The sequence below is a fragment of the Pinus tabuliformis genome, chromosome 6, assembly GCF_031772625.1.
Source record: "Pinus tabuliformis cultivar Carrire ecotype Pingquan chromosome 6, CPIR1, whole genome shotgun sequence".
NCBI classification, from domain to species: Eukaryota; Viridiplantae; Streptophyta; class Pinopsida; order Pinales; family Pinaceae; genus Pinus; species Pinus tabuliformis.
Genome location: NC_142292.1, coordinates 1,262,965,353 through 1,262,978,390, shown reverse-complemented (window position 1 = coordinate 1,262,978,390; position 13,038 = coordinate 1,262,965,353). Strand labels below are relative to the sequence as shown.

General features: G+C 37.2%; 1 protein-coding gene across 6 annotated transcripts in view; it reads right to left on the bottom strand.

Annotated features, from left to right (window-relative positions):
* Positions 1-13,038, bottom strand: part of LOC149263254 (uncharacterized) — a 463,048-nt gene that overhangs the window by 84,370 nt on the left and 365,640 nt on the right. For all 6 annotated transcript variants that reach the window (XM_089425983.1, XM_089425987.1, XM_089425985.1 and 3 more), the window contains one exon: positions 1,207-1,253. In XM_089425983.1, coding sequence (XP_089282109.1) covers positions 1,207-1,253 — 47 coding nt within the window. The remainder of the gene's footprint in view (positions 1-1,206; positions 1,254-13,038) is intronic.

Here is a 13,038-nt window from a genome sequence, read left to right as displayed (position 1 = left end):
GACAAAGATTCTCCTTCAGAAATCAATTCAAGGTCTGACAATGGCACATCTACATAAGACAGAAGCTATACTTATGAAGTGAAGGTTAATTCATCTTCAGCAATCAATGTTGCAGACTTGTCACATGTCTTGAAGTATGAGTTAATGGGCTTATCACTATACGTGCTAAAATTGGATCAGTGATTGTTGAGCTTGCAGCATGTGTACTTGGCAGAAGATAAGCTAGGGCTTTTACCAGTAAAATTATTACAGAGAAATGCATGTGTTGAGCCAGTGTTCCGGCCGTGACTTGTATTGACAGTCAGAGGTTGGGTAGAGGCATTTCAGGCAGTTGTGGACTGACAGTGAACAGTAGTAGCAGCAGCAGAGATAGTGAGAGTGGTGGCAGTAGAGACAGCAGTGAAGAATATAGCAGTGGTCTACAATGAACAGCAGTAGACAGCAGTGGCAGCAGTGGAGGTAGTGGCAGTGGCAGCAGTGGAGGTAGTGGTAGGAGTAGCAGTGTAGCAGTGCAGCAGCAGCAACAGGTGAAATAGCAGGTTTAAGTTGGGCCATTTGTCCCTGGTACGGGAACCAAAACTCAGGGAGCATTTGCTTCCTTCTAGCATTGCTGGTAAAACCCCTTGGAGAGTCTTGCTCTTCCAAATTTATCTGGTAAATTTGTATGTACATCATACATAACACAGCATTTGGTTGAGACAAATCTTTCGTGTACTCACCATTGATGTGATGATGATTGTATGTTTATTTTAATGCTCTGAATGTTTAAGAAAACTAACCAATTGTGAAAAGTAAAGGGAAATACTGATTCAACCCCCTCTCTGCATTTCCAACAATTAGCCTATTATAGTTTAATATATATAAAGAAGTTGACATATCATAGGGTTCCTTTTCGACACATGAACTCATCAAATGTAAATGGAAACATATAAAGCTATGTATTTTAAGTAATATCTTATTAAAAAACATGCTATGTTAATCCATTTCATTCATGTATAACTTTTCAATGTACATATTGAAATAGACTTTAAAGTAATACATATACCAATGCTATTCCAAGGGGTTATCTCAAACACTTATAGCCAATGTTGTTCGGCATTTGGCTAGTTCTATGCCAACAAGTGTTTGGTATAAATCCCCTTGGGTTAGAAACACTAGTGTTAAGGAAAAAAAGTTTATCAATTATGTTATGTGTTGAAACATTACCTAAAGTTGTTGATGTTGACCTCAGCAAGCCAAGCCGTCAAGTACACCTAGACAAAAAAGTATAGTTAACACATTTGAATCAAATACTTAATTCATGGCTCAAATTAAGATTTTAAATGGAACATAAAACAAGTGACAAACATTGCATTCACCCACCAATGTTAGCATCAAAGATATTATATTATGTTGCCCTAGTTTTCTATGAGGTGCTCATGTAAAGAGGTGCATAAATTGACTACCTATGTAGTTAGTGCGTTCACTTATCTCATGTATGTTAGATTTTGTAGTTCAGACAGTTTGTCTAGTCTCAAGAGGTGTCATTGAGGCTAAGAGCAAAAAAGAGTAAAATATCTCCAAGCCCGGGAAATTTTTTTAAGGGAAAATGTCTTAATTAGATTATTAACCTAAGTTGCATGAAACGAGGAAATGGGTACGAGTTTCCGAAACGGGAAGTGATACGAAACGCGACCTCCCCAAATTTTGGAAACGGGGAAACGCGAATATATATATATATATATATATATATATATATATATATATATTAGGACATTTAAGAAATATGTGCAATTATAAAGCATATATGATACATTCTAATTTATTACATTATGATAAAATTGTCAATTGTCAATGCATAAACTATAAGTCTCTAAATTTACATTACATTTACTCATGAATGATCACATAATGAAAATAGAAATATCCAAAATCAGCCACGAGAAATTTCTAATTTCTTGTCTCGTGCTTGATTGGGAGTCTCCTCCTACATAGTCAAATGACCTTAGTGCTCTTGATTAAATACAAGTTTCATACCCTAGTACCCTACATGCTCTTCACTATTGGGAGTCTCCCCTGCATAGAAGGCTTGGTTCTCTTGATTAAATACAAGTTCCATACCCTAGTACATGATAAAATCCAATGGAAACATTGCAATCCCCCTAATCCTGAAATCCTGAAAAACATATAAGTCTGCTGGATTTTGAGTGAGATCTAAAATTCTACTTTTTCCATATGAAATCCAATGAGGGCGAAACCACTCTCAAACACCCTGAGTCATTTCATGGTAATGTTAAAAATTTAAGTAAAAGGATGAAAATGAAAAATAAAGGAGAATATCACTTTTACTTTAAGAATTGAACATTACCATGAATTGCATATCAACACTAGGACAAAAGTTCACTTTTATAACTTTAGACAAGCATCTAGAAGCAACTAGAAATCACTAGGATAACCTAAAAATAAATTAGAAAACAAACTAAATTAAAAAAAAAAAAAAAACACAAGTAAAACGCTGAAACGTGAGTCGTACGGCCCTGAAACGCGTTTCAGGCCGTACTGGCCACGTTTCAGTTTCGGGAAACGTGGCAGTACGGCCTGAAACGCGTTTCAGGGCTGTACCAAACGCGTTTCAGCGTTTCGTACCCGTTTCCGTACGGAAACGCCCCCTTGCCCTACGTTTCCTGCAACATAGTTATTAACTAGTTTTTAATAGTTTTCCTAAGTCTAACTTAGTAAAATTGGTTAATTAATTAGTATTAATTGAGACACTTAGTAAAATTGGTTAATTAATTAGTATTAATTGAGACAAGTCGATTTCTCTCTAGCAACTTCTACAAAAAGTGTTTGATGGAGTGAAGATGATCTTAGCCACTGATCAAGATTAGATCTTGGCCATTGCATTCTCAACAAGAGATTATAAGAGGAAACCGATGGGCATCTTGGAGATCAATGAACAGAGGCACAGTGATAGCGTGGGATTTGACACCAGCGAAGGTTTCAGCAGTGATTGAGCGAGAAGCATTTTCCATAGGGTTTCTTCATCAATCAATCTTTCGGCTTTCGAGATCCAAAGGAAGAGTAATTGCCAAAGATTTTTGTTGCAGGAAGGCCAAGATTTTCAGAGGGCCATGAGGGTTTTCTGAAGCGCTATATTCACCCAGAGAGGTCGCACATGTGTAGTTTAGAGAACATTTGGAAGGCCGAAAAATTCCAGGAACCGAGAGGCAGGGCTGAGGAGATTGTTGGAGGTTGAGTTTGTTAGGAGGCCGTGAGGCCATATCTTCCATCACCAAGCCGCACATGTGTGGAAACAAGGATAATAGAGAGAGACATGCCTTCAAATAGGAATGATCCTACTATAGTCTCCGCTCATGCTAAAATAAAGAACAATGCAGGTTCAAAGAAGCAATGTCAAGGAAGACCAGGATTCAAAGAAGGAAGGAAAGGTAGATGCTTCATTTGTAACAAGTTTGGTCAATAATCAAGGGAGTGTCCTAATAAAAGGGATACAACTCGGGATGATGATGACAATTGCTACAACAATCAAAGGAATGGAAGGTTCAACAACAAAGGAAAAAGGAATGCTCCCGCTACTCAATATGGAAATGGTCGACCTCCCAAAAGATCAAGAAACTCCAGGTATGATGAATCTAATGTTGTAGATAACGAGCAAAAAGAATTTTATCTTATATTTTCCCTCTCTACTGCCTCTCCTTCGGATACCTTGGGAAATTGGTTGATTGATAGTGGTGCCTCAAGGCGCTTCACTAGGTATAAGGAAGCTCTTTCAAATCTGATAGAAAAGAATACAAATTTGGAAATCATTCTTGGAAACAATGCCACCTATCCCGTCAAAGGAGTTGGGAATGCTACTCTTCAATTGAATCAAGGTAACACCATTCATCTACAAGAAGTACTATATGTACCCAATCTAAGGAAGAACCCGTAATGCTTCAAATAATTTAAACAACTATTTACTCTAAATAGAATATGAAATCTTCATGAACCTGCTTTAAAATTTAACCAAAATTCATATATCAAAGTAATTGATTTGATGAAAAGTACCTACCTGGGTTCCTGCAGATGAAGGGGCTTCAAAATTGCTCTAGCTCTCGCTCCCATTACCAAAATACCATAACCTCCCAGCCAAACTGAGTACAACCTAGGTACTCAGTCCAGAATGCTTCTCAATTGCTGCAATCTGTTCCCTCGTGCCCAAAAACTTCAGAACACAAGGCTCAATCCTTACTGTCGATAACTTCGTGTCAACTATACTTCCTCCAACCGCCCCCTGATCATTCTTTTTTTCCCCCTTCTCTCAAGATAACCTTCCTTCTTTTAAGTCTCTGTTCACCACCTCCCTTCATCTCTGTGTCCTAATTTTGATACGTGTTAATTTTATAAAAAAAATCTTATTTGATTTGGTGATTTTATTCGAATATGTAAATTTGATTTGATAAAGTTTATTTATTATTTTAATGAATTAATTTAATTTATAATTTTAATTAATTAATTTTATTAATTTCATAAATTTTAATTTACAAATTAAGATTTAACATTAAAACTAACATTTTATGTTCTTTTGAGGATTTATCATATATATATAGTGCGTTACATACGGGTCCATGCATACGTAGCTATCGTATGGAGGTCTCGTATATATGCTAATACTTATATTTTATTTATAGCTATAGGTGGATCATTACATACATCCCTCCTTCCAAAAACTTAGTCCCGAAGTTAGGGTTTCTAAAATATATTACGATTTTTGTGAGTATATAAGTCTTTATATTACAAAATTGAATTTGTTTTCTTTAATATATTAAAATTTTACAACTATAATATCCATGCTCTACCCAGTTGGTTTCCTAGCTATTCTATAATCATCATATCCTTCTTAATCTCTTCCGCTTCCATCCTATCCATCCTCTACTAGAATATGCCATGGCATCAGCTATACTGACTAACCATTCATAGGCTTTTAAGGGTATCAGCGTCGCTTATATCAACCTGATTGCCCAATAGGCATCTGACAGTCATCATCACACGTCTAAGGGAGCGTGATTCGCACAGTCCTCTCATGACTCCAGGTTTTGGAGGATAAACGGTGGATAATACCTCCACCCCTCTTAAGTGGGACTAGGGTTAACACCCTATCATGGAATCTCTTTGAGCCTTAATTGTTCTAAAGTTTTTGGCATCACATGGTCATCTTGGTAACGATGTTATCTGCAACATAAACACTTGTCCATACATTATAAAATATGCATCAATATATTCAAAATAAATAGTTTATGTATAATTCATACATGTTAACTATAGTATAACATACTTGGCCATATCCTACTCATGTTATTAGCTTTCATATTAAAATGTAATCATTCTTTTATTTCTATCTCATCAATCATATCGATATGCATAAATGAAACAAAATTATAATATCTTAATTCCCATTAGAAGCAAAATTACTCAAATATTAAACTTTACTTTGATAACTATAATTCAGTAAGATCAATAACATATTCCGTCTTGGTATCCACGTACCAGTGGAATTAAACAGATAACATATCATAAAAATTCACGTTTATATGTGATCATTCCAAAATGGTTTTGAGTTTCTAATTTAAAGTAAAGTAAATATATACAAAATATGGTTTAAAGTTCTTCAAAATTGACACAAGTTGGGGTATTTTTGACATATGATTTCCGTATCTTCCCAAGTAGCCGATCCAGGACTATACTTGTCCCACTGGACCTTAACTTGGTCTACCAGACAATTCCTGAGCTGTCGAACCCTACGTTCCAGTATACGTAATGGTTCGACCGATATGATTCCTTCGTCCGATACCTGCAGTTCCTTCCATTGAAGGTTATGAGATTGGTCAGCTATGTAATGCCTTAATACAGATACATGAAATACATTATGAACTTTATGCAAGTGAGGTGGCAGTGCAAGACGATAGGTGACAGGTCCAACTTTTTCCATGACTTTAAATGGTCCAATAAATCGGGGTGACAACTTTGTCCCTTTTTCGAATCGAATAGTGCTTTTATTTGGTTTGATGCGGATGAAAACTTGATCCCCTACTTCATATTTCCTATCAATTCTGTGAGCATCAACATAACTCTTTTGTTTATCCTGTGCTTCTTTTAACCGTTGTCTAATTTATTTTACCTACTCCTCCATTTCTTAAACTAATTCTGGCCCTACTATCACCCGATCTTCTGACCTGTCCCAACTTAATGGTGTTTTGCAAGGTCTGTCGTATAATGCTTCAAATGGAGGCATTCCGATTGAATTGTAGTAACTGTTATTATATGCAAATTCGACTAAGGATAAGTACTTTTCCCAGTGCAATTGCTGATCCATAACATACATCTTCAACATATCTTCAAGTACTTGATTTACCCTTTCTGTTTGCCCATCAATTTTAGGATGATAAGTTGTACTCAAATTTAGTTGAGTTCCTAAGGCTGACTGCATGCAAGTCCAAAATTTTGAAGTGAATCGCGAATCTCTATCTAATATGATCTTCTTAGGTATTCCATGAAATCTGATAATTTCATTTATGAATACTCGAGCTACGTCAGCAACTTCATAAGTATCTCTTACGGGAATGAAATGGGCGTTTTTCGTTAATTTATCCACTACCACCAGAATAGCATTGTGTCTTTGAGAAGTAAGAGGTAGCCCAGTGATAAAATCCATAGAAATGATCTCCCATTTGGTCATAGGAATGTCGTGAGGTTGTAAGAGACCTGCTGGATGACAATGATCAACTTTTACTTGTTGACATTCCAAACATCTTGCAACGAATTGAACGATATCACGTTTCATGCCCAACCAGAAGAAGAGTTTCTTGGTATCAGTATACATTTTTTTTACTCCAGGATGAGCACAATATACTTCTCTGTGGGCTTTCTTAAGGATGGTGTCTCGAAGATCCCTATTATCAGGAATATACATCCTTCCATGAAATCGTAAGATTCCATCATCTTTTAATTCATATCCTTCAAACTTATATTCTTTTGGCTTTTTACTATCAAGACTAGATCTTACTTTTAAATACTAGCTATCTTTTATGAGATGTTCTAGTACTCGCTACCTTAAGTCTACTTTGATAGGTATGAGGGAGAATATTCGGGGTCTTTTGCTTAAAGCATCTGCCACTACATTTTCTTTTCCTTTAATATATGATATTCCAAAGTCATATTCACTTAAGAATTCACTCCATCGTCTTTGTCTAGCATTCAAGTCTCTTTGGGTGAACAAATATTGTAGACTTTGATGGTCGCTTTTAAGTGTAAAACTTCGCCCCACTAGATAGTGTCTCCAAATCTTTAAAGCTAGTACTACAGCGGCTAACTCTAAATCGTGAGTAGCGTAGAGTTCTTCATGAGGCTTTAACTTTCTTGAGACATACGCTATTACTCCTCTATCCTGCATTAATACTGCACCTAACCCATGTTTGGATGCATCAGTACATACCGTAAAATCTTTGTCCATATCAGGAACTCTTAAGATTGGTGCACTGGTCAGTAGTCTTTTGAGTTCAGAGAATGCTTTATTACATTCCTCAGTCCATTCATACTTAACACCTTTACGTTGAAGAGTTGTAATCGGTTTTGCAATTTTGGAGAATCCTTCCACAAATCTTCGGTAGTAACCGGCTAAACCCATAAAGCTTCGTACTTCATGTGCATTTTTTGGTATTGGCCATTCCATGATTGCTTTTACCTTCTCAGGGTCTACTGAGATCCCTTCACCTGATATGATATGACCTAAGTAATGAATCTTTTCCTGAAAGAACGAACACTTGGATAACTTTCCATATAACTGGTGTTTTCTGAGGCAGGATAATACTATCCGTAAATGGTCTTCATGCTCTTTCTCATTCTTGGAGTAGATGAGAATATCGTCTAAAATGACTTGTACAAATTGATCAAGATATTTACAGAAAACATTGTTTTTCATGCTCTTTCTCATTCTTGGAGTAGATGAGAATATCATCTAAAATGACTTGTACAAATTGATCAAGATATTTACAGAAAACATTGTTCATAAGGTTCATGAATATTTTTGGTGCATTAGTTAATCCAAATGGTACCACAGTAAATTCATAATGCCCAAAACGTGTTCGGAATGTAGTCTTAGAAATATCGCTTTCAAAAATCCTTAGTTGATGATAGCCTGATCGAAGATCAATTTTTGAAAAGACAGCAGCTCCTTTCATTTGATTGAAGAGGTCATCAATTCGAGGCATAGGATATCGATTCTTTACTGTAGCTTGATTCAAGTCTCGATAATCTATGCATAATCTTAAGGATCCATCTTTCTTCTTGACAAAAACTACAGGGCCACCCCAAGGTGATATACTGAGTCGAATATGTCCTATATCCAATAGTTCCTTCAATTGAATTTGTAATTCGTGAAGTTCCGGAGCTGTCATTCTATAAGGTGTTTTAGAGATTGGTTGAGTACCGGGTTTCAATTCTATTGTGAGATCTAGCTCTCTTTCAAGGGGTAATCCTAGTAGTTCCTTTGGAAATACATCTGGAAATTCGGCTAACACCGGATATTATTCTAAGGATGGTCCTTTTTCTTTACTTATTTCTTGAATTACATATGCCTGACAACCTTTCCTTAAGCAACCCTTCATTTTCATTGTTGATATGTAGCGTAAAGATATTTTTCTCTTGATACCTTGAATTTGGATCGCCTCTCCTTCATCATTTATACCGAGAATTCTTTTCCCATAACAGTCTACCCAAGCTTGATGAGCTTCTAACCAATCCATACCTATGACAAGATCATAAGTTCCTAGGGTTGTAACATAAACTTTCAATTTAGTCGTACAGACCCCCAGATCAATTTTGCATTGATCCACACTTAAGTCTACGGATTGGAGTTCTCCTGAGGCCATTTCTACCTGTCTGAAATCATTTTGCCTGTGAGCTGCCAGCCCACATTTATTTAATGCATATGACGAAATGAAACTATCTGTAGCACCAGTATCAAATAAGATTTTGAATTTTATACCATTAATAATACCTGAGGATTCCACTACAGTGGACTGGTGTGCTGCTTGATTGTTGTTGACTAATGCATGGATTCTATGATTGCCTTGGGTATTTGGTATTGGTTCCTTTCCTGTCCCATGCAATATACTAGATGAAGCTTCTGGACAATCACGTTGAAAATGCGATCCTCCACATCCCCAGCAATTAACCTGGGTCGATCCTCTTGAATCATAATGTGAATTTCTAGATAAAGGGCTTCGCCCTCTCATGTTGCTTCCTCTCGAATTTCTTCCTCTATTAGCAGTTCCACGAAATTTCCATGGACTTGTGTTTGATGATTCAGCGGCTATAGTGTTAACTGCCATGGGAGCTCTTGTTCCTACATTTCTTGGGGTAAATCTATTACCATAAGGTGGTCTTGAGCTACCTCCCCTGAAGAAATTTCGGGGAGTCTTTCCTGAAAACCCTAATTGTAGAGGTTCTGCTGGTCCGACATCCTTTTTGGTTCCTAGATGATCTTCTGCATAACGGCCACATTCTACCGCCTCGGCTACTGATGATGGTTTCCACATCCTAACCAAGGCCCTGATGTGAGGGTTTAACCCAAATATGAAGCGTTCAACTTGACGTTCATCAGAATTTAAGTAGTGAACGTATTTCACAAGCTCCATAAACATTATTTCATATTCTTCCACTGATTTATTACCTTCAATTAATGTATGAAATGCTCCGGCTTGTTGTTCTTGAAAATATGGAGGTAAATACTTAGCACGGAATCCTTCCTCGAACAATTCCCAAGGGACATTATCTGTTGTGAGGTGTAGTTGTTTTTCCAGATTTCCCCACTAAATCAAGGCACTTTCCTTTAATTGAAATACAACAATTTTTGTTTTTGAAGAAGAAGAATACTCTCTTAGTTTAAAACATCTGTTCATTCCTTCTAACCATGCTTCAGCACGTTCTCCAACTCGTCCTCCTAAAAATTCTGGGAGTTTAATTTTCTGAAGCTCTCTAGAAATATCTTCCTTTGATTGTCTATTCTCAGAACTTTTGGGTTTTGCTTGACTTGTTTCTTCGGGTTGAGGTTGCTCCTCTTTGGTTTTATCCATTGTCGACCCTTTTAATGTTTCCATTATGGCTTCCAATGAGCGCATTATAACGGTCAACTCCAGTGCTGGAGCGATTGGTGTTGATGATGGTCTCGATGGTGGTGGTGATGATGGTGGTGGCGATGGAGATGGTGATGACGACAGTGGTGGCATTAATGATGGTGATGCTGCCCAATCACATCGTCGTCGCTGATATGTCCTTACCATCGTAGTGTTTCCTGTATACATAATAAAATTGTAAAAATTTGAGGTATACTTTCAGATTTAACATATAGTTTTGCAATTTCAAATTTACAAACGGGTATAGTTTTTTTGCTACTTTTACCTGCTAGGCAGGTCTTATTGGTACCGAGGTCAAGGAGGGTGGTCTCGCGACCTCCTTGTCCTAATGCAGGGAATCCTATCCTAATGCATAATAATACTTATTCTAATGCATGAGTCTTTATAAACCTTTCAGGCTTTTTTTTTTTTTTTAACCATTGTAACATAGCATAAATAATAATCTAAAATATTTATGCCTAACTATATATAAAATAAAAACATAATATAATCTGATATATAACTCAAATTTTACTAAGTTTCTTTCATAACACTCATTCTCTTAGTAAACATTCTCCACTAACTCACAAATTATTTCCATAGCTGATGATAAAATATTTTAATATACATGTGCTTTTATTCCTAGGCATTAGCGGAATAGTGTGAAGATATTGGTATTTGTAATGGGAAGGTCGGCGGGTCGAAACCCCCACCTGACACTTCCGCATTTTACATCGCATATAATATATATCATATAGATGATATTGATACGGTATTAAAGTTTGGATATGGTTAATATATCATGTGATATATATTCACGATATAATATATCGTGGATAGTATATAATCTTACCATGTGATTTTTCATTTTAAAATAAGTTGGAAACCAAACCATTTAGAATAGGTCAGAACTCTTTAAAATAAAATTATTTCCTTGCCAGGACTCCACGATAATCAAGTTTGGTACGCGCGTCTCCACAATAACACGCCTGCATACTTCGCGGAGGTGATTGGCGTGTCGACAGAAGGCCAGAGCCTATGACCTTGTGGATAGCGATTCGGATTACACGCCGATCATTTCTTCTATTGATGTCTGGTTATTTTATTATATTTCATCGTGGCTCATCGCTTGGCTTGTTAACTGGATACTTTGATATGGGTCGCTTTTATGATCTTTAAACGATTAGGGAGAAGGAAGGCAATGCAGCCAAAGCTAAGAAGACTTTTGGCGAGATGATCACGTGGCTCTGGTGGGATCCCCTCAATACGGCTGCATATAATGCCTTCTTGGTGTTAAAATTGGCAACTAGGGCAAAACTTCATGTGGGTCATCTTATTCATGGCTAATAATATTTTTATTAGATTCCTCTCGTTGAAAGGTGTAGGATTGATATAAAGATCATCCGATTCCGATAAGTATTCATGGAGATATGAATTTATTTTGATCATGGAATTATTATCAAGCCGACCTATAACTCATGTAGGCTCAGAAGCCCAATAGTCGCATCTATTCAAGCACCAACATTGTGTATAAATACAGGAGGACTTTTCCTCATTTGGACTCACTCATTTTCATCACATCTCTCTCTCTCTACTGCACAGAAAAGAGTCTCTTCTCTACTGAGCAGAAAAGGGTCCCTCCCTCACACATGTGAAGCCGGAACTGCTGAAACTGAAGCTGCACCTGCAGAAGTAAAGATTGACCTGTGTAGACTAGAAGATCTCCTCATCTGAACTGCACTGTAGGTTCATCTGAACCTCCTCTGAAAGCCGCAACTTTTGGTGGTGGAATCAAGTCAATCCGACGGACGGTTTGCAAGATATCGACTGCCCTAGTTTGAAGCCGAAAGCTGCCGAAACTGAAGCTGCAACTGCAAAAGTAAAGTTTGACCTGCGTGGACTAGAAGATCTCCTCATCTAAACTGCGTTGTAGGTTCATCTGAACCTCCTCTGGAAGCCACAACTTTTGGTGGTGGACTCAACCCGTCCAACGGTCAGTTTGTGAGATATCGTCTGACCTAGTTTGATGATAAAGCCACTAATGTTGATGTTGCTGATCTAGGGTTTGCTACTACTGATATGAATCAAATTTATTGTACTATTTCTCTCTGTTGAATTATTGAAGATAAAAGAAGATTTGATCAAAGGGTTTCCCCACACATTGTGGGGTTTGTCCCTGGCTAGCCGCCACATCTTGTGTCTCTTGTCTTGGCTTGTTTTCTATCGATCGTTTAATGTTCTATCTACACTTTACTTTATGTACATGTGATTGCTAATCTGTGGAATATAATAAGGAAAAGAAGTAAACTGTTATAAGCATAGAACATACCATAACTTAACATGGAATCAGAGCTGAGGTGAAGACAAAGCCCGAGCAAGAGCAAGAGCAATTACCAAAGAGAAGATTGGCAAGGCTATCCTAAAAGAACGATGGGGTCCTCAACACTCTTTCCTGCTAAAGACAAGCTTCGTCAGAAAGCTGAGTATCACAGATGGAAGATGTCTATCCATCTAACCCTTAAGGATCAAGGAATGTTGGATCATGTGAGAGGCAATATTGTTGAGCCTCCATCCAATGCACCTCCTGCTGCCAGGAACAAATGGAAGAACAGAGAAATTAAAGCGAAGAAGATCATCCAGGACTCTATCGACAAGCGCTTGGTGGCCTACATCTCTGAACTAGACACCTCCAAGGAAATCTACGATAGACTGGTGAGTTTATTTAAAGTTAATGATGCAAATCAAATTTCGTTTCTTAGAAATAAGTTGAGGGAAATCAAGAAGGATAAAGATGAGAGTATGCAAGCATACTTCTTAAGAATCACCGAGATCAAGAATGATCTCCTATCTATTGGGGAGACTATTACTGATAGAGAAATGGCACTCA